Genomic DNA, 22,743 nt, shown 5'->3' with positions numbered 1-22,743 from the left:
CAAGGCTTGGGTGTGGGGTTAGCCTGTGGCTGCCTCCCTGATGAAAACTCACAGGTGCCCAAAGGGGAGAAGCCTTTAAGGATCACAGGGCTCAGCAGTGTGCTCCCATTCTGCAGATGAGGAACCTGAAGACCAGAGAAGCTGAGTGACTTGCTCAAGGCCACACAGCTGATGAGCAGCAGAGCTGGGTCTGGGATGGTTGACAGATAGAGGCAGAGAGGTAGCAGCTGGTTCAGGTCACAAGCAGTGGGTGCCAGATAGCAGGGGTGGGCTCAGGAGGAGAGCTGAATTTTGTCCCAAGTATCTAATTCTTCTGGACTGGGAGAAGGATGCGTGCTTCCTTCCCATTCGAGAGTGTTAAATGACCCTCCCTGGACTCCTGCTCAGTTCATTCCTTGGGGAAACAGGATTCTGCTACTCTCTGTCACACCCTGACCACCCCACGGTACCCCAGTCTCCCAGGAAGCCACTACCTGGAGCCCAGTGAACCCCATGCTCGCCAGTGTGGGACCTACACCACCGGAACTAGATGCACTGAAATCCAGATTTCTCAACCTCCCTGCACAGTGGAATCCCCTCGGGAGTTTTGAAAAATACCAGTGCCTGAGAGCCACACCTCGAAATTCTGATTTAATTGGTCTGGGGGTGACCTGGCATTGGGACTTCCCAAGATCCTCAGACGATTCTCACATGTAGCCAAGACTAATGTAGCTGTTCAGGGACAAAACATCAAATCACACTGATTCAGCGTGAATAGTGCCAGCCTTTCCAATTCTCCTTCAGACCTTTGGACTCCCTGAAGGGGAAAGCCTAGTTTGAAGCTAATGGGATTTTAACACCTCTCTAACACATGTACATCTTTCCTTTTAACCCAAAAAGAGCAGGTGTCAGGCTCCAGCATCTGGCTAGAATTGCCCAACATGATTTATGGTGAATGGTACCAGTTGTTCATAATACCAAATTTCCCCCTAAAACAACTTGATTTAAGTAAAATAAATGAATTAATTTAAAGAAGAGTATTTTATGTATATCCCCCAGGCCCAGTGGTGGTCTATGACCCAAGCAGGTCCCCTCACGTGTGTTCCCTTCTGGCTTCAGGAATTGGTTCTGAGATGAGCACATCATTAAAGTGTGTCTGGTCAGAGCCCATTCTGGAACTTCTGCTGGAAGCACCAGGAAGAAGTCCTCTCTTTCTACTGCCTTGGTGCTCATAGGATGGACTTTGAGAGAAAATGTCAGTTCGGAGAGAGAAGTGACCTTCCAAGGCCAAAGGCACTAGTGGTGGAACTGAGATCTGAACCATGTTCACTTGCCCCAAAGGTAGTACAGCTTTCAAACAAACCACATTTCTGGCAAATTTACTGGGATCCCTCAGAACTTCTGTTTCCTGGGTTTAGAGTCTTTACATGCAGCATGTACTTAGGGAAAATTCAAAAGCATCCTTTAGAACCCAAGTAGGTATCTTTTTTAAAAAATATTTTTTATTTATTTGACAGAGATCATAAGTAGGCAGAGAGGCAGGCAGAGAGAGAGAGGAAGCAGGCTCCCTGCTGAACAGAGAGCCGGATGCGGGGCTTGATCCCAGGACCCTGAGATCATGACCTGAGCCAAAGGCAGAGGCTTAACCCACTGAGCCATTCAGACGCCCCCAAGTAGGTATCTTTAAAAAGCTCTTAAATAACACTGTAATTATTATTCTGGAGAAGATTTGGCACCCTTGTTCCTTCCAGTTTGGGACAGTAAGAAACTTCTGGTTGGAGTCTCAGCTAGACATATCAGACTATCTCACTCACTCCCCACTGAAAGGAGTGTGATATCTGCTTTCTGCCTATTGTGGTAACTTCTGAATTCATCCACCCATCCACCCAGCCACCCACCTATGCAACACAATTTTACAGAATGCTTACAAGGAGGGACACACAATGCCAGAAGCAGGAGAGACAGACGAACACAGCAGATAAATCCTGCCATCAGAGAGCTCACAGTCGACTCCAAGTGGGGGAGGGCAAGTAGTAATCAGATAATTGCTTACATGGATGTGAAATTACAATGGGAACAAGGCCCACCCAAGAGAGGCACATAGAACTCTGAAAACCATAAACTGGGAATTTGACCTATTAGGAGATAAGAGAAAGCCTCCTGGAAGATGGGACATTTGATCTGGGAGCTTCGGGATGAGCAGGCAATAACTGTGTGAAGAGAGGAAATGCATTCCAGGCAGAGGGAATAGCACGTGCAAAGGCCCTGAGTCAGGAAGAACTTAGTAAGTATGCTATCAGTGTGGCTGTGCATAGGAAGCCAGGAGATGAAGTCAGAGAGGTGGGGATTCTGTCCGCCTGGAGCTTTTCAGGCCCCTGGGAGGAGATGTGCTTCCTCTCTCCACCCCATCCTCCAGCAAATTAAATGGAAAACTCTCAGCTTTCCCCTCCTCTCTCCCTTACATCATAAAGATGGGAAAAAAAACAAAACACTGCCATTATGAATTTCTGGAGTTTGAGGAATACAACAAAGCATCCATACAACAAGGGGAGTTTGGGTTACTTATTACTAATGACAAATTCTTAGAAGAAATGCCAGGGCCTATCATGAGGGAAATGACATCAAATTTGGGAAGTCAAGAGAAATCTGCTTACATAGAGTCATAAAAGATGAATTAAGGAGGTCAAGGGGGCTAAGGTGGGAGGTGCAAGATTGTTCTAGTTAGCACAGCATGTGCACAGGTCCTGAGGTAAGACCCTGAGTGGAGTCCTAAGGATCTAAGAAAGGCGAGAGGGAGCCATAGGATGTGTGTAATATGAAGGTGGGTAGTAGTTCTTATAGGTCTTTAGTGACCAGATAAGGGATTTGGAAATCATCCCAAGAGCAACGGGAAGCTATGGAAGACTTAATGCCCCTCCCTACTGCCACTCTCCCTGACCCCTGTCCAAAAACCCTGTATAGATAGAATGGATAAGACTGGAGGTGGGCTCTGAGTGAAATGATTTGAGGCCTGAAAAACTCTCTAAGACCATATCGAAGGGGAAAATTCATTCGTTCATTCATTCACTCAACAAATTTTATTTAGTAACTACTATTCTAGGCACAGATTTTTTTAAAGATCTTATTTGGTTATGTGACAGAGAGAGAGAGCGAGAGCAGAAGCATGTAGAGCAGCAGGCAGAGGGAGAGGGATAAGCAGGCTCCTGGCTGAGCAGGGAGCCCCATGTGGACTTGAACCCAGAACCCCGGGATCATGACCTGAGCCGAAGGCAGACGCTTAACTGACTGAGCCACCCAGGTGCTCCCAGGCACAGATTAAACACTGAGAAAACAAGCAAAACCTGACCAAGTCCCTCTCTGATGGAGCTTATAATGTAGTGAGATGAGCCAGATAAACATATAATACACCAGATGGTGGAAAGGGTATGAAAAAAACAAGCAAGGGGGCACCTGGGTAGCTCAGTGGGTTAAAGCCTCTGCCTTCGGCTCAGGTCATGATGCCAGGGTCTTGGGATCAATCCCCGCATCGGGCTCTCTGTTTGGTGGGGAGCCTGCTTCCCTTCCTCTCTCTCTACCTGCCTCTCTGCCTACTTGTGATCTCTCTCTGTCAAATAAATAAATAAAATCTTTAAAAAAAAGAAAGAAAGAAACAAACAAACAAACAAGGAGGGTAAACTATCAGAGTGTGAAGGTGGGGGAGGGGGGAGCGTGAGGGTGGGTGAGGGGAGCTACAGTCATTTACCAGGAAATGAGATCTAGCAACTGGTCCCTGCCAACCACCTTAGCACTGAATGCCTGTCATGGGCACATGCATGTGGTACGCAGAGTTGAAAGGTGGCCCTGCAGCACCTCCCCGTCCCACCATAGATGAAGCTCCCCCTCCAGCTGACGCTAACAGGGCATTTGTGGTGACCACAGTGACCAGCACACTCTTCCACTTCCCCACAAGCTGCTGCCAGCCACACATCTCCCAGGCCCGGGAAGCCACAAAGCCTTGGCATCTTTTCGGACCTTTACTTAACACCGTTTGCCTTTCTTTGGAGAACAAGGAGATGAGATCTGGGGGTTGGCAGGGCTGCCTCCCAGGGCCTGCTGCGGGTCAACCAGCAAGAAAAGGTAAATTAAATGGGGTTGACAACAGGGCAAGGGTCCCTGGTAGAGGTGGGGCCGGGGAGACACTGTTTAGCTGCCTTCCTGAGGACCAGGTCACCCCTCAGAACACCTCCTGAGTGGATGGGCATCAGAAACAGAAGGAGAAAGAGGCATAAATGACAGAATCCCACCAGCCAGATGGAGGTTTGGGGGTCTTCTGTGGTTTGCCTTTCTCCAGGAACTGCTGCAGAGGGGATGGACGATGAAGCTTTAATGACACACATAAGGGATGAGACCCACAAAATACTGAGTCAGGGACAAGAGTTCCGACGCCAAACACTGAGGTTCTGAATGTGCCTGCCAGAATTCCAATCATGATCACCACTGAGGTTTCCTGACCATGACCTTCAAAATTCAGTCTCTGAACATGACTTCCAGCCTGGAACATCTGCGTTGCGACCTTGCCCGCTAGAGTTTCCATCACGAGTAGCAGTACTCTGGTGCTTTACTCCTTGGGTCCAATTACAGATCTGAGGATTCTGACAATGGATGGCGGCCTTCTAACCTTGAACCCCAGAACTGTGAGCCTGAATGCCAGTGTCCCAACAACGAATATCACTGCGTTGATCTCAAGAAGCATAATTCCAACCTTGAACATGAGAATTCCCATCCTGGGCCCCCAATCTCTACCCCAAATTTCTGAACACTCATGCTTCCCAGCCTGAATTTGTAGAGCTGATACCACTCTGCAAGGATCTAAAATTTAATTCTACACAATAAACTCTTCCACGGGCCCACAGCCCCTAGAAGTAGGCCAAATCTTTGGATGGGGAGGAAAGGAAGATGAAAATAAAAATAACACCAGCTTATAGTTTTTGCACATTAGACACTTTGCAGAGCACTTTACATGCTTCTTCTTATTCACTCCTCCGGACAACCCCTGGGAACCTGCTATTCCCATTTTACAGATGAGGAACCTGAGGCTCAGAACCAGTCCAATTTGCTCACTCAGTATACAGTGCTTTTTACAGCCTTACAGCAGCTTTTTCTTCCTGCTCTAGTTGGAGGTTGGGTTGGAGGACGTTGGTTCCTGTTAGCTAATTAGTTAAGGAGTTTCCTGACTTGTGTTGGCACCCGCTCGGGGTGCCCTGGGTTTTGAAGCCAAGTCCCAGCTGGGTAGGACAGTCATTCATTCAACAAACACCTGCTACCCTGTCTTGTGCTTGCTGCCAGAGCAAGGAGAGGGGAGGGGAACCTGCTGCTTCTGTCACCCAAGCCCTACCCTCAGCTCCCCCTTCTAGATGGGAGGGCCTCAGAGACCAGAAACGGTCCCTCCTCCTATTTCTATCCATCAGAAGGCTCTGTGCCTCAAGGGTCAAAAAGTGGAGCCCTGAGGGCTGAAAGCGGTCCACAGAACTGTGTTTGGCCCACTCAGATCTGTTTAATTTTTAAAAAATTATTTGCCAACATTAATAACTTGGGATATCTCACATGAGAGAGAGATTAAAATCTTTGGAGGGGCCGCCTGGTTGGCTCAGTCAGTTCAATGTCTGACTCTTGATCTCGGCTCAGGTCATGAGACTGAACTGTGCGTTGGGCTCTGGGTTCAGCAGGGTGTCTGCTTCTCTCCCTTTTTCTCTTCCTCTGCCCTTCCCAGCACTTGCACATGCTTTTCTCACTGTCTCTCAAATAATAATTCTTAAAAAAAAAAAAGAAAGAAAGAAAAAAGAAAAAGAAAATCTCTGGCTGGGCCCAGAACCCAGCCTGGAGCTGAAGAGCGGCTGCCTCTTTCAATGGGTATATATTCTCCAGTCCCCACCGCTCCCTGCTGCCTCTCTGACACCAAGGCTGAGAGTTCACTGTCTTGCTCATTGAAATATCACATTTCTTCCAGCCAGCTGCCTTGGTTTTCTTCTTCTTCTTCTTCTTCTTCTTCTTTTTTTTTTTTTTTAACAATTTTATTTATTTATTTGACAGAGAGAGATTGATCACAAGGAGGCAGAGAGAGAGGGGGAAACAGGCTCCCCACTGAGCAGAGAGTCCCAGGCCGGGCTCAATCCCAGGACCCTTAGACCATAACCTGAGCTGAAGGCAGAGGCTTAACCCACTGAGCCACCCAGGCGCCCCGCTGCTTTGCTTGTTAACACTACCTCCCTGGCCCCTGTGACCATTTGAGCTCAAGGTCCCCGAGGAGGCACTTTTTCCTTGGGAGGTTCTCGGGGACTGAGAGACCTCCTACGCCTCGCCCAGGACTTCTAAGTCTTTCTTCCTGGGCAGGGCTGGCTTCGTGGGAGTGCAGCCTGCACGGTCCCCGAGGGCCCTGTGACTTGAAAGGCCCCGAGCTTGGTTGCCGGCTCTGCTGTCACGGTCTTGAAATTCTTAAGAATTTTTGAACGAGGAGGACTGCATTTTCATTTGGTACTCTACCCCCTCAAATTCTACAGCCAGCCACCCCCTCCTCCCCAGGGCATCGCTCAGTAACTGGGGGCATCCAGGACGTACGCACCCACCCCGGATCTCTCCAGTCCGTCTGGAAAATGACCTCTTTGGATTGGTCTATTCTCTCAGTCTTGAGGCCAGCAAGGGTCTAAAATGTTTATGTAGGGGTGGGGGGCTTGGGGGCAGCAGACTGGAGGGATGCGGAGCGGGACTGGCGGACGCACCTTGGGCCGCATTTGCATAGCGCTTTATGTAAGAGAAGCTGCCTACCTTCCAGCCGCTCCTTGGCACAGTCATTGTCTGAAGAATCGAGCAGCCAAGGCGTCATAGTCGGAGGCCGCATTATGGCAAGGTTTGAGGTAGACTATCTTTCTTCTCTCCCTCTTGAGAAAAGGCGGGAGAAGGAAAACCCACAACGGGAACGAAGCACCAAACCTGGCCGGGCGCCATGTTGGCCGCAGGGGGCGCCGGTCCTTCCGGCTTCACGGGGTCCTTCCGGTTTGGCAGAGCTGCCGCACCCAGTTATCAGCCAGGGAAGCTGAGGCCGGGGAGCAGAAGGGTCTGTCTGCCGGGGTTCTCATAGCTCACTATGTGGCAGTGTTGGGATTATGAACCCGAAGTCTCCAGAGTTCCAAACCAGACTTCTTTCCACTTATCCTACCAGATGTGACATCTGAGACAAGGGAAAGCATAGGTGACGAGGAGGGGGAAGGACGCCTGCCCCCCGTGGGCCTAACCTCAAAAGAAACCGGAAAGACATTTCATCGCGGAAAGAGCATAAAGGCCGCCACATCCAAATTGGTCATTCAAGGTCAGGGAGGGCCTTTCTGAACAGGTGACATATGAGCCGAGATCTGAAGGATGAGAAGAGGCAGCTGGCATTGCAAGGGCTGGAGCCAAGGGCCCAAAGAGGTTAAGAAATCTGCTCAAGATCACACAGCTAGCTTGTACCTTCACAAGGGCCCTCCCTCTGGCCCTCCAACAAACCCCTTCTGATGAAACCCCTCCTCTGTTTTAGTCCCTGAGGCCACGTTAGAATACTGGTCAGCAAGCTTTTCCCGGAAATGCTATTGTAACTCAAAGCAGCCTCAGAGAATAGGTAAACACATGGCCAGTGGCAGGCGTTCCAGTAGAACTTCAGGAATGAAATGAGCAGCCCACCCACCCTGCTTAAGAACACAGAAACGAAGAAGATACAGTCCTAGACTTTGAGAAATTCCTGCCTTACTTGGGGGAGATAAAACAAACTCAGAAGAATATAGAGTCCAAGAGGGAGCACACTAAAGGGCTCAAGAGAGAAAGACAGAACTTGCAGAAGAAAAGTCATTTCTGCAATTTGGGAAGGAGAGAAATCAAGTTCAGGTTCTCAGAAAGGACGACCTGCAGGGATAGGCCCTCTCTGACCACATCCGGTTGTTCTCTACCAAAAGATCTTGCTTCTCTCCTTCACAGCATACAGATTATGCTGTGTGATTACTGTCATTTATTTTTTTATTTGTTTAATGCCCATATCCCTCCAGAAGCCTAGAAGTTCCATGATGCCTGTGGATTATTTTTGCTGCTTACATTTATTCCCTGCCGCTGGCCCCCAGACCCCCGCTCTTGGTAGTAGTAACTCAATCTCTCCCTGCATCCCACCTCTTTTACTTCTATCTTTTGGTCTCTTCCCAGCTCCAGTCACTAAGATGTGATCCAGACCTGCTGAAGTGATTGACTTAGGGATGGGCCCATGAAAATCAGTCCTGGGGTTTTGCTGGCTCTATTTGGAAAGAAACATGCTTTTCCCACAGGATGGAAGCCTGGAGTTGCTGGAGATATCTTTCCAGCCATGTTGGTAGAGCCTGCTGAGAAGCCAGAGCTTAGAGATATTAAACACCAAGGACTGATGACATATTTAAGCCCCTGGATCCAACCCTGCCTGAAGCTGTCCCTAACCCAGGACTTTTCACTTACATTTTCTGCTTAGGTCTGTTTGACCTGTATATTTGTTACCTGCAACCAAAAGAATCCTGACTAATAGATACTCAAGTGCCTCTCAAGCACCCAGAACGGTGCCTAGAATACAGTCACACACAATGGATATTTGTCGCACAAACAACAGGTGGCATTGAAGCAGGAGCTCAAAATATGCACATGCACCCACGTAAAGTTATAAGGTCCAGAGGATTGCAGAATGGAAGCCAGCTTTGAAACCAAAAGGACTGTCCCAGGAAGAGGAGAGGATGACTGAATGAAATTGCAGTCATTATTTCAAGGAATAATAAATGATATGTAAACATACCCATGGCATAGAAGATAAAGGAAAATTGATCCCTTCAAAGAGAGTGGGAATTCCAGGCACGATGAACAAATGGAAGGCAGGTTCAATATCATCGTCCTAGCTCTACCTTCATTTTGCTTCCCACACACCGCTGGCAGGGCAATCATGGGCAGCCTCATCGGTACACTTGGGTCCACAGGGACTCTGAGAGGCAGCACTGACCAGGGTCAAGGGCCCAAAGGATCACACGGGCCTTAAAAGACTCAAGGATGGGCCCTGGGCAGCAATTAGTGAAATATGCTGGTCTATTTTTAGAAGCCGTTTCATTCCAGGCCCATTACCTGGTGGATGTGAGTGATGGTATGGAATTGTCGAATGGAACATGATTCTCTCAGACAGCATCCACCTGTCAGCCCACAGTGGGCAATTATAGTGGAGACCGGCCTTGTTGCAGAGCAAAAATGGAACAGTCAGGGCACGAGGAAAACACCTCAAGTGTCTAATTCAATTGTGTCTCCTTGCTGTGAATGGAAGGCCTGAGGTCACTTATTCCTGGCCCAGGAAGTGTGAGCATGGAGTGGGCAGGTAGAGACAAGGATGGTGGGAGGAAATGGGAGGGAGGGTTCACCTACCTGCAAGACCCTTGCTTTGCAGGGGAGAGCCCTCTGATCGATCATCTTGCAATCGTGCAAGTTTGCTCACTCATTCACTCAACAAACACTAACATTTCAGCAAAAATAATAACAACAATAGTTAACTTGTACTGAACACTTGCTGAGTGCCCGGGACTGCTCTGCGTGCTTCATATAGAACCATCACCCTGGCTGATGTCACCCTCCCCAAATTATGGATCAGGAAGTCAAAGCCAGAGAAGTTAACTCATCCCACCGAGGACACACAGCTTGAATCATCCCTGAGCTGGGATCTGAATCTAGGCAGTCAGACTGCTGACCCCGCGTTTTAAAGCAACCCTGTCTCTCTGTGGGCCAGGCCTGGCATCCACAAAATAGCCCATAAGCTACTCTTCACAGTGTTTTGTGCAAGGAAGGTAAGAACAGCAGGTTTTTGGAGCACAGAGGAGGGAGCAGCCAGTGCTGCCTGAAGAGAATGTGGGTGGGGAAGGGAGGAGAGACTGCAGGCAAACAAGTGGAAGAAGGGGGTGCAGGGCAGATCAAATCAGCCTGGGCAAAGGTGTGGAGCAGGACCAGGGAAGGACAGGGTAGTCTGGGAATGCCAGAGGCGGGTATGGAATGAGCAGAGGGGTCAGGGAGAAGGTATGGAAAGAAGTGAAGGTGGAGAGGTTGGCTGGAGCCTTGAAGGTCAAGCTAAGGAGTTTGGACTTTATCCTGGGAGTAGTGAGAACCTTGGAAGTCTTTCTGGAAGGGGATGATGTGAGCAGATTATACTTGAGAAAGATGGCTCTGGTTCTCTGAAAAGGATGGACTGGAGAAGGAAGGCTGGAGGCAGGGAGGCCAATGTGGAGGCTAAGTGGAAAGGCCACGGTCCAACAGTGACAGACAAGGTCAGCCCTCTGATCTTGTCTCCCCAACTCCTCTGCTGGCTTATTTTGGTCCAGTCACACTGGTCACCTGGCTATTCCTTGGCTGACCCAGACATGCTTCTGCCCCCAGGGCCTTAGCACATGCGGTCTTCTCCATTAGCAATACTTCCCTGCAAAGTCCACAAAGTTCCCCCTCTCCTTTTCTACATATCTTTGCTTAATTGGCACCTTCTTGGTGAGCCCTCTCCTGACCATCCTTGTAAAGGCCTCTACCCAAACATCACGCCTCCCCTTCCTGCTGACCTTTCTTCAATGGCTTCTGTCACCAACCAAAATATTACATTATTTGATCTTGCTATTTCATCCAAAATACTTCAGTGTGTGTCTCTAAAAGATGAATATTTTAAAACACAACCGCAATAGCATTATCATACCTAAAAAAAGGCTTTAATTCCTCAGTAGCATCAAATATCCAGGCGGGGTTCATCTTTCCTGATTATTTCAGGATTCCTCTTTCACAGTCGCCTCCAATTGGTATCTGTATTTGTTTATACTTTGAATGGTCTCACTCTCTCTCCTTCTGGAATATCAGTGCCATTAGGGCTGGGATCTTTGTTTTGTTCCCTGCTGTGTCCCCAGCACCTGGCACAGTGCCCAGCACACAGTAGGTACTCAACACATCTCATTGATTGAGGTCATTGAGCTGTTCATAATCAAGAACAGCTGATATGTGGGTTTCTCATTATTTACCATTTCACCTTATCTAACGCTCACAACATCTTCATGCAGTAGGGCTGTGACTGGGTCCGTTTTATAGACAGAGAAGCGGCACCATGGGGCTCAAGGACTCACAGCTAGAAAACGGTCAGGGGCTAAGACCCACAGCATGGACTGGGCATCTGTAGACCCTGGTGGAGGCTGAGGGTTTGTGGCTGCCCAGGAACTGCCCCCACATCCCACATATATCCCCAAACCCACCACTCTTCATGGACTCCCCTGCCCCTCCTCCCACCCCCCAGGCTGCCATCTTCTTTTGCCTGGAACATTGCCGTTTCCTCCTGGAAGCTGTTCATCCTTTATTTCTGTGGTGCCCACTTCTCATGCAAAATCCAGCGGGTGGAGGCCAGGTTTGCGGCTAATATCCCACAATGCACAGGACAGCCCCTCACAGCAAAGAATTACCCGTCTCCAAATGTCAGTAGTGCTGAGCCTGAGAAACCGAGCTTGGGCAGAGAAACCGCAGGCGTTCAGCGTCCAGAGTGTGGCGGAAGTTGATGCGAGTCAGACTTCCAGAAATGTGCTAGCTATAACAACGAAAGCCCCAAAGTTTGTAAATAAATTCCTTTTTTCATCGACAAGTACGTATTCTCAGTTATCTCTAGGATAACATCATTCATTCATTTGACAAACATTTATTCAGTGCCTCCTCGGTGGCAGACACTGTTCTAGGCACTGGGGTACAACAGTGAACAACACAGACAAAAACCCGACCCTTTGAAGCTTGGATCCAAGTTGGGGATAGAAAAGGTGATTGCATAATTAAGTAATTGTATGCCATGTCAGGTAGAGAAAAATAAAGCAGGAGAGGGGAATGGAGAGCACTGGGGTACTATTTTATAGGATGGTCAGGGATTGCCTCGCCAGGAAGACGACGTTTGAGCTAAGATCTGAACAATGTGGGCAGTGAGTCTTATGGATACCTGCAGGAAGCCTATGGGCAGAAGAAACAGCAAATGCAAAGGCCCTGAGGTGGTAGACTGGTATGCCACCAGAATAGCAAAGAGGCCGCTGGGGTTAGATTGCAGTGATGGAGAGAGGGAGAGTGGTAGGGAAGGAGGTTGGAAGGATATTGGAGGAGAGGGGAAAGATGTTAGACAAGGGCCCAGGAGGCATAGCGTAGGACTTGAGTGTTTTTTCTGAGGGAGATGGGAGCCATGGGAGAATTCTGAGCAGGGGAGTGATCTGACTCATAGACATCCCTTTGGTTGCATGTGGGGGACAGACTGTGGGGGTGGTGGGAAGATGGGAGCACAGACAGGAAGAGGCTCCTGCAGTTGTTCAGATGGGAGAGGATGGGGACACAGCAGTGGGGCGGTGAGAACTGGCCACATTCTGGACAGGTGTCCCCCATGCTTGTGTTTTACTCTCTCTCACTTGCATTCCACAAAACTTTCATGAGTAGAAGTGGAATGATGGAGCCATGCTGGGTGTGTCCGGGACTGTCACTTATCTCTGTCAACAATTACCCAGACAGCACCTCCCTATGTTCCCAGCACTGTGCACAGACTCTATGTCTGTTAGGGCCTCTGACATGCTCTACCCCAGGGATCTACCCAAGATCAGTCATCCAGAGCAGCAAATGGTGCTAGGAAAACTTGGTCCCTTACCTCACACCACACACAAAAATTAGCACAAAATGTTTCAAAGCCCTCAATGTAAGACCTTAAAGTATATAACTCTTAGAAGAAAAGATAGGGGGAGAGCTTTATGACGTGGGATTAAGCAATAACTTCTTGGATATGACACCAAAAGCATAGGTAATGCAAGAAAAAATAGACAAATAGCACTTCATCAAAATTAAAAAACTTAGACGCATGAAAGACACAATCACCCAAGTGATAACACAACCTACAGAATGGGAAAAAATAGGTCCGCTCATAGATCTAATAAGGGGTTAATATCCAGAATATATAAAGAACTCTACAACTCAACAACAACAACAACAACAAAAAACCAAACAACCTGATTAGAAAACAGGGAAATTACTTGAATAGACATTTTTCTAAAGAATATGTACAAATGGCCAGCAAGCCCATGAAAAGATGTTCAACATCACTCGTCATTAGTGAAATGCAAATCAAGACCACAATGAGACTCCACTTCACACCCAGAAGAATGGCTATTATCAAAAGAACAGAAAATACCAAGTGCTGGTAACGATGTGCAGAAATTGGAACCTGTCCCCTGTTGGTGGGAATGTAAAATGGTGCAGCTGCTGGGGAAAATAATATGGCAGTTCCTCAAAAAAGCAAAAAAAAAAAAAAAAAAAAAAAAGGAATTACCATGCAATCCAGCAATTCCACTACTGGATATATACCCAAAAGAATGAAAAGAAGGTCTGGAGGAAATACGTGTATACCCGGGTTCATAGCAACGTTATTCACAGTGGCCGGAAGTAGAAGCAAGCCAACCATTCATGGATGGATGAATGGCTAAACAAGGCGTGTTAAACACATACAATGGAGTATTATTCAGCCTTAAAAAGGAAGGAAATCCCGACACAGGCTAGGACATGTATGAACCTTGAGGACATTACAGCAAGCGAAATAAACCAATCACAAAAAGACAAACATTATATAATTCCATTTCTGTGAGGCACCTAGAGCAGTCAAATTCATAGAGACAAAAAGCTGAATGGTGGTTGCCAGGGGCTGGGGTGGGGTGTGGAATGGGAATGCTATTGTTTAATAGATACAGAGTTTCAGTTTTGCAAGATGAATAATTTCTGGAGATTGGTTGCACAACAATGTGTGTATACTTAACACTCTTCAACTTATACTTAAACATGGTTAAGATGGCGAATTTTATGTTTTATGTATTTTGCCGGAAATAAAACAGGAAATCATCTGGGGGTTGTGTTCCAATTGTGGCACTCAGGCATAAGTGTTTTTCAAAGCTCAAGGGATCTGAAGGTGCAGCCGGGGTTGAAGGCCACCACTCTGTGAAGTGTGCCCTGTTATACATCTACTTCCCAGTCTCACAGAGGTGAGGTGTCCCGTGGGCTTGCACCGCCAGGAAGTGATGGAGGTGGGATATGAACCCAGGCAGGCCCTTAGGAATAGGTCTTGTGTGGCGACATTACGTTTTGTTATTTATGTCACCAGGGAAACATTTGAAGGAGAACTGTGCGCTGGACATTAGCATGTGAATTTCAGCTCCCTGGCTCCCCTTGGTCACGCTCATCTTTACCAGAGACACCGAAACCAAGAATCTGTCTCTCCCTCAGGGAGAAAGTTGGGCCCTTATCTATTAAATTACCTCTTAAAATAATGCCTAATGCTAATCTGTGTCTGTAGTAGTCCCAGCCAGTAGCCTTTGGGGGCAGGTCATGAGGGATCGGGAGCCAGGAACCCTGCCAAGTCAGGTGGGAGACGCTGAACACATCCCTCCCCTCAAAGCATGGTCCCCCCCGCACCCGGGGACGGGGCAAGAGCAAGGTGGGGATGGCTCCTGGAGCTCCTTTCTCACCTCCTGAAGGCTCTTCACACAGCCCTGAGGCCAGACCATGGGTTCAGTCAGAGAGCCCTCCCACTCCCTGTGTGACTGTGGGCCAGGCACTTCACCTCTCTGGGCCGTGGTATCCATGACTGTGAGAAGAGGATGATTGTTGCTCCCTCCTGGGGTGGCTCGGGAGTCAGATCCTTTGGGCCCATGACTCTCCTTGCGTCTGCACTGGCCGTTAAGTGCTGTTCGGTACCTACTGCTGCTGTTGGTTCTTATTTTATCCAGGAGATGGAGGTAAGGCTGACGGAACCCGCCAGCCCAGGATTCTCTTCTTTTAGGAGGATCTCTGATAGGGGTTTTGTTTTAAGATGCTTTTTTAAGCCCACAAGACAACCAGGATACTGAAGACGTGACATCTCCCACAGATCTGTGGTTCATTCCCCCCAGAACCAGATCCTAAGACCAGGATCCAAGCACAAGTGGCTTATGTGGAAAGTCATCCCAGAAAACACTGGTAGGGGAGAGGGGTCTGAGACGGGGAAGGGAAAGAAGCCAAACAGGGTGTATTATCAAGCAAGGAACGACCGGGGGCACCAGGAACTCTGGGGCCCTTTGTAGACCGGGCACCTCTGAGTTATACTCCCATCCAGGGGTGAGGGGGCCGGGGTGTTTATCCAGCTGTCCCCATCAGTCAGCAGGGGAGGGCTGCTCTGGGTGGGACATCAGGTCCCTGTCTTAACTGGACTCACTGGCCACAGGAGGCCTCTAAGGCAAAGCACTACGGGAGCAGGACGGCTGGGAGTTGGGCTGGTGGCACTGAAATGCTAAGAGCTAAACGGATCTGGGTGGGACATTGCCACTCCTCTCTTGGGGCTGAGTCCCCCTTCTGCCCCAACCGTCCCTGTGATGGTGAACAAGTGATACAACCTCACCTTACAGTGAGCACGGATCATTTTAGAAGAAGGAGACTTTTTTTTTTTTTTTAAAGGAGCTTATTTATCCGGCAGGATCATCAGGATTAAATGAGACAATGACAGTTAAAAACAAAAACAAAACCCTAAAAGTTACCGAAGGCTTTCTATGAGCCATTGCTTGTGTTTACTCATTTAGTTTGGTAGCGACTCCATGAGACAGGCGTTGTCACTGCCCTCACTAGATGGAACAGGACCATGGAGAGGTACGGCAGTCCGTCTGCCCCAAATCATGCAGTAGGTGAGTAAAGGGAACCAGATTTTGAACTTGGGCCATCCAGCCCTAAAATCAGGGCTCTCATCCATGCCACTATCAAGTCTAGGAAGTACACAAAGTGCTGGGTATGGAGTTGGTATTTACTGCAGGCTTGTTCTCTTTCAGTTAATGTAGCTTTGGCCAAACTGCTCATTTGGCCAACACTTTTCCTCCCTAAGCATTTTCACATTAGAGGCTTTTAAAACCCCTGGGAGACCAGCTGCCAAGGTATGACCCTGGTCAAGCATCCTAACAGAATGGAAAGATCTCTGAGCCTCGATGAGGGTCAGAAAGGCCTGGAAATGATCCCTGATCTTTCACCAACTCGTGACCCAGCCAAGTCCCTGGCATCCTCTGTGTTTCCTTACATCAAACGCGGATCCAGGATTTCTGACGCCTGTCTTCAATGCCTTACACCCACCATCATACTTAATCCCTTGGGCAGCCCCGTGAGGGAGGTTTTAATGTCATCCTCATCTACAGATTCGGAAATGGAAGCTAGGGGAGGTGAAGTGATTTGCCCAAAGTCGGGAGCTAGGAAATGGCAGGGCTGGGATTCCAACCCAGGACGGTGTGAACCCACAGCCAGGATTCCGGATCTCTGCAATATCGTCTCCAAGGAATAAACACAAACATCTAGGATGACTGACCTGGGCTGGCAAGAGCCTCGGCCACTGATGACTCATAGCGCTGAAAGGGTCCCGTAGATTCCAGATTGGTTTCCCTCATTTTTTCGCCCCCATCCACCCCCTGCCCTTATTTTTTTTTTTTAAAGATTTTATTTATTTATTTGACAGAGAGAAATCACAAGTAAGCAGAGAGGCAGGCAGAGAGAGAGGAGGAAGCAGGCTCCCTGCTGAGCAGAAAGCCCGACGCGGGGCTCGAACCCAGGACCCGGGATCATGACCTGAGCCGAAGGCAGCGGCCCAACCCACTGAGCCACCCAGGCGCCCGTGCCCTTATTTTTTTCTTGATGATAATACAGGAATCCCCCTGGCTCAGGTTAAGGAAACAAAGCATCATCACATTAGAGGTATGAAATCCCAAAGGGGTGGGCAGTGATCGGGCAATCCACAACACTGGGACAGGAGATGTTGCCAAGCAGGGGTGTAGTTAGCAGAGAGGAATCCCCTGGTCATGCTGATCATCACTGTTGTCATTTATTGGATGTGCCCATGTGCCAGGCACTTCCTGCAGATTACCACCTCGTGGCCCTCTCAGGTGGGCTCCATTTTAATTCGCATTTCCTAGATGAGGAAACTAAGAGAAGGGAAGGAATTTGCCCAAGGTCGTATTCCTCGCCAGCCATGGACCTGAGAACTAAACCACATCTGTTAGACCCTGGAAAGGATTCCTTTTTTTCTTTTTTAATATTTATTCCTAAGTAATCTCAATACCCAACATGGGGCTTGAACTCACAATCCTGAAATCAGGAGTCCCACAATCCACCAACGGAGCCAGGAAGGTGCCCCACCCCCACCCCACCCAGACAGGATTCTTTATCAAATCATGGTGGGCAAAATACTAACCACTATCTTGAAATAGAGACCGCTCCCACTTTTGAATATAAGAATATATAATTATTATGATTATTCACATTTATAAAGTACTTTCCATTTGCAAATTATATTCACATCAGAAATCTGAGTCATCGAAAACGCCCCAAGAGGTGGGCATTGCTCTAACTGCCATTTGGTTGATGAGCTCAGTACAGTGCAGACAGCTTAAAGAATCTGCCCAGGATTCCAGGATTCAGAAACATAGGCTGGGAACCAGACTAGCCAGGGCTCAAGTCCTAGCTCTGCCATTTTCATTCCTTCAATAAATATTTATTGAGCGTTTAATTATGGGAGTTCCAGCAAGTGACTTCACCTCTCAGAACCTCAATTTTCTCTTTGTGAAAGAGTCTTAATACCACTCATCGAGGCCATTTCTTCCTGCATCTGAAAATGCTAGACTCTTGCCTTCCTTGGCTTCCCTGAAGGGAGAGCATGAGCATGTGACCTGATCCTAGCCAGTGGGATTTGAAAAGAAGTCTGAGGGGGCTCCTGGGAAAGGTTTGCCTCTCAGGGATGAAATGACCCTCTTCACTGGTTGGACCTCATGGGTCTGCACTAGCAGTCTTGTGACAAGAGGCAGCAAGCCTGGGGACCAAGCCACATGCAGGAGCTGGAGGAGCAGAAAGATGGAAAGATTCTAGAATCCTGATGGCATCCTGGAGCCGTTCACCCCAAACCAGCTACCTTGGAACTTTCTGTTATAGGAAATGATGCATCTTCCTCCTTGTAGAGGCCGCTTCAAGTTTTCTCTTCCATCACTTGCAGTCCAAACTGGCAGATTACCTGATAGGATAATCTATCCTTCAATGTTGAGGGGATTTCAATGAGATAGGGGTTTTAAAGTACCCCTAATTAGTGCCTAGCACACTCAACAGTAGCCAATCAGACTGAAATACACGCCCTGAGACTATTCCAGGGAGGGCAGATGCTCCTGGCCTGGCAAATTATACCCCTCTCTCTCCTGCTAAGAAAAGCCTGGAGGTTTTTCCAAGAAAGCGGAAACCCAGCGGTGGCCCAGGACCACAATCTTGTCACTCTGACAGGGCCGACCCCAGCTTCCAAACAAGAATCCATCACACTGCCTTTTGCCTAATGGATTTTGATTTTCACTCCCCTGACGGTGAAGGCAAGAGCCTGTACTTTGGTTTGTCTCTGTGTTGCCAGAACATCCCATCAATTATTAACAGCGTCAGCTCCGTCTCCCGGTACTGCTATCAGGAGGAAAGAGTTGGTTGCAACTCAGCCCACCCAGTCATCGAGAAGGACTCTGCTCCTACTTACAAAAACAAGCCGCACCTACTCCCATGTGCTAGGCACTGTGCTAAATCTTGAGAAACATAATTTCAGGATGACTCTGCAAGGAGGACCTTGTGTTTCCATCTTATAGGTGGAAGATGAGGGCTCACAGAGGTGAACCACCTACCTGAGGCCAAAAACTGGGGAGGGGGTAGAACTGGACCTGGGATCCTGGTCTGTCCTTGCTCTAAACATAAGAGATATGCTTGTTCCTGCATCCCACAACCACCGAGAAATGATCCTCCATTTGACAATCTCATTCTGGGGCTTCTGAGAAGTGTCCACAGGTTTTGCTGCTCTGACAAGCAAGGCACCTAACTTGGGGAATAGATGGAGTGGGCAAAGCACAGATGACTGAAAGAGGCCAGGAAGCTGGGCTGCAGGCAGGCCGTGAGGAACAAGAGACAGATCCCCAAAACCCATGACACGCTGACTGACTGATGGCTTGATCCTTCATTCAGTCCACATGTTATTTGTAGCTCCTCTGGGCCAGCCACCTTGATGGGTGCTGGGAACAGAGCAGTGACTATAACTCATGGAACTCACACTCTGGGTTGGGGGCGGGGGGAGGAAGAAAAGGAAGAAAATACAACTTCAGATGGTGCTCAGAGCCTATGCAGGCAAGACACTGAGTGTGGTTTCAGAGTAAGGGGAAGGAGGATGTTTTAGACAGGGGTCTCTCAGAGGAGGGCTTATGTGAACAGGGACTTGCTTAAATGAAGAATGAGGAGAAACAGCTGGCAACGAGACAAGGGGGTGAAGTATTCCAGGTGGCAGGAATAGCCAGTGCAAAAGTCCTGAGGTAGGCTGAAGCCTTCCCTGTATAGGAACAGCAAGGAAGCCAGTGGACTGGAGCCCAGTGAACCAGAGGAGAGTTGAGCGATGAACTCAGAGAGAGGACATGGGGACCGATTCAGTAGGGTCTGATAAGCCATAGTGGAAGGTTTGGATTTTATTCTGAGTGTGGTGGGAAACCTCCCGAGGATTTTAAGAAGATGAAAAATGTGATCCAGCCTATATTTTGAAAAACTCACTCTGGCTGCATTGTGCACCATGAGTGCAGGGGGCAAAAGTGGAAGCAGGGAGACTGGAGAGAAGTCTGTGGCACTCAACCACTATGGAAAGAACAACATCTTCAAAATCACACTTGGGTTTGAATTTCTGTCTACTCCTGTTTGCCTGCTGTGTGACCTTAGGCAAGTTACTCAACCTCTCTGAACCTCCCTATTTGTAAAAGGCTGGATAATAACAGAGAGCTGGTATAAGGACCAATTGTGTTGTAACATTCCATACACAGTAAATGTTTGATCCATGGTGGTCGGGATTTCTATACTGAGGGACCAATGAGCCTGCCTGCCTGCCTCCCCATTTGAGCTCTGGCTGCAGAATGTCCTAGACCGTCCATCTGCCGGGAATGTGAGTGGACAGCCTGAGCCTGGGATCATGGAGAGGTCATGAAGCCCCTCCCCGTGAGCGGATTAACCCGAGGGCAAGACGAGGCTGTTTATTCCCAAACAGCGCCTTTTGCAAGCCTGAACTCCCTCCCCGTCTTGCTGCCAGACACCAATCCAAACACAGCCCTTTGACGCCTTCTTCTCTGGAAGGGTGACTCAGGGCGACCCTCCCCAGCCCCTCATTCTCATGTCTTAGGGACAGGATAGGGTGGAGGGGTGGGGGGTGGGGGAAGAGTCATGTTTGGGCCTAACCAGGGTGTGTGTAGGAGGAACCCTTGTCAGGCCTGGAAATAGCAAAATAAATCTGCTGATCCTAAGCCGGTTAAGGGTGAGTGACTGTCTTAAGAGAGAGGCTTTCTGGACACAAACCCTAGGGCAGGATTATGGTCAGAGGCAGCCCACAGAAGAGGAAACCAGGCCTAGAAATCTTTACATCCTCTTGGGGTTTGCCAGGGAAGAGGGAAAATGTTCAGGCCTCCGTCCACCTTCCTTCCAGCCACCCCCTCCTGCCTCTATTCTCAGAGGCCTCTCCCCAAGCTGCCAGATCTGGGAAAGGGACCCCACAGTGTCCCCTTCAGACCCAACCTTGCAGGTGGATCTTCAGTGAGGGGCCACCTAAGCCAGGGGGATCCCAGAAGGAGAGGCCAGCGGGGACACGAAGCAGCCCAAGCACATACATGATGTTGGTGTACACCCTTCCTCCTGCCTTTTTTCTTTTGCCATGAACACATTGACCTGCCCGTCCACCCCATCCCCACCCCTCCTGGCCCCACTCTTTCAGAGTGTTCAACATGTCTTTCCTGACATGGCAGTCCTGGGTATGACACCACACTTCTCTTTTCTGGCTCCCCCTGAGCCTCACACAACCTCTTTGAGAGCACCAAACACATGTGTTGCCATTTACTCCCAACACTCAGCACGCTGGCCACCTGAAGACAGGCCCCATCTCTCTGAGCCATTCCTGGAACCCAGCCTCACACAACGGAGCCGCTCATCAACCACTGACCCCCTTCCCTGGTCTGGCCCCCCCACCCCAAGTCTGTCCCGGGCCGGCATAGCCTCTGCCTTTCCCCACAGCACACTGGCCCCCTAGGTTTGGTCTAAGCCTTTTGCCTCCTTCTGCTTAATTTTTTCATGTTGCCTCATTTTTCTGTCTTATTTCAGAATTTACATCCTCTTCCGACACCCAAAGCATCTTTACAAGCTGCACCAAATTATTCTTGGAATAAACTCACGAAAGAAAGAAAGAACAAACCAGGGGTGACCCTTCGCCCACAAGCATCCACAGCCAGCTGTGTGCATCACATATGCACACATCCACCCCTCAGAGTCCCTTTGCCTCATTTTTCTTACTGATGTTGAAACTGCCTGACGGTATCTGTGTCCTCCAAGCCCATCTGTAAGCTGCTTTTATTCCTTCCTCGGGGCAAAGTAGGGTTAAAAATACAGGTATAAGTATTAGAATCGCAGATGACCCCCCTCCCACCTGGGTCTAGGACTCCACAAGGGAGCATTAGGTATACAGACCAAACTCAACTCCATCCCAGCAAGGCTTTAACGTCCCTCTGTGCCTTCTTACTCAGTCTACCCTCTTGCTGTGGGAGTTGACGTCTCCGCAAATCCTCTTCTCCAACAGAGTCGAGATATCGAGTATTGAATCATCAAGGGATGAGGTAACCGGTGCAAACAGAACAGTCGCAAGGGGTTGGTCCTCACCTCTGAGGTCTGGGCCAGAGTCCCTCCCCCTTTCGGGTCTTCTTATTTGGGAACTAAGCCAGAGACCCCCAGCGGTGGTCCTCAAGCGGGGGACCCAGGCAGAGCCCCCAGTGCAATTGCCCGCAGATCCCAGACTCACCTTGGCAGCTACGGAAGAATTGGGCTTCTCCAGGAGGTCCCAGAGCTTTTTCCTCTTCTCTGCGCAGCACGTGTTATCGAACTCCTCCCCCTCCCGCTCCCGCAGGGTCTCGGCCTCCCGCTTGAGCTCCTCGTTCATCTGCTCCTTCTTCTGGTGGTAGCGGGCCTGGCAGCAGGACTCCAGGTAGATTTCGTCGATGCCCCAGTAGTCAAGTTCTTGGCTGAAGCTCAACGCGCACATCTCCTCCATCATGTGCAGCCGCCCAGTGCGGTAGAAGTTGAGGATGGAGGTGAAGGCGCCTGGATGGCGGTCAAAGAAGTACTCGTTGTCGTCGAGGCTGTAGTCGTCGCACACCTCGAGCAGCGAGTCGTGCGTGTTGCAGTCGCGTAGCTTGCCCAGCCGCGTGCGGGGCAGGCGGTCCAGGGTGCGCCAGAGCACCTCGTGTGCCAGACCCCCGACGTTGAGGCGGACACGCCTCGAGCACGCCTTGCTGCGCACGATCTCCATGGGCTCGGGCGGCAGCGAGCTGGTGGAGCGGGAGCCATGCTTCGTCATGCCCGCCGGCATCGCTGGTCCGGCCGCCCCCGCCCCCCCTGCCCCCCCAGGCCGCTGTCACTGGACGGCAAGGCCGGCCGCTGCGGGGGAGGGGGGCAGGGAGCGCTGTGGGCTGCTGGGGGTGCAGGGGACTGCACCTGCGCGCGTCACGGCCGTCTTCTCACCTCCATCCTGACCGCTGCAAGGCAGGAAGTGGACGCGGGTCAGCAAACAGGGAGCTGGGCGCGGCCCCTCCCCACCTCTCCACCGGGGCCCCAACTGGCCTGACCTTCCCGGTACTTAAGCGGCTCAGGACTTGGGGG

General features: G+C 49.6%; 1 protein-coding gene across 1 annotated transcript in view; it reads right to left on the bottom strand.

Annotated features, from left to right (window-relative positions):
- The window catches only part of LOC111141780 (potassium voltage-gated channel subfamily B member 1), a 91,140-nt gene extending 68,687 nt beyond the window's left edge, over positions 1 to 22,453 (bottom strand). Inside the window, exon 1 of the mRNA XM_022494588.1 lies at positions 21,887 to 22,453. Coding sequence (XP_022350296.1) covers positions 21,887 to 22,453 — 567 coding nt within the window. The remainder of the gene's footprint in view (positions 1 to 21,886) is intronic.
- Positions 22,454 to 22,743: the final 290 nt, after the last annotated feature.

The sequence above is a fragment of the Enhydra lutris genome, unplaced genomic scaffold (assembly GCF_002288905.1).
Source record: "Enhydra lutris kenyoni isolate GAN:26980312 unplaced genomic scaffold, ASM228890v2 scaffoldscaffold6, whole genome shotgun sequence".
Taxonomy (NCBI): domain Eukaryota; kingdom Metazoa; phylum Chordata; class Mammalia; order Carnivora; family Mustelidae; genus Enhydra; species Enhydra lutris.
This window is presented reverse-complemented; position numbering and strand designations above follow the sequence as displayed.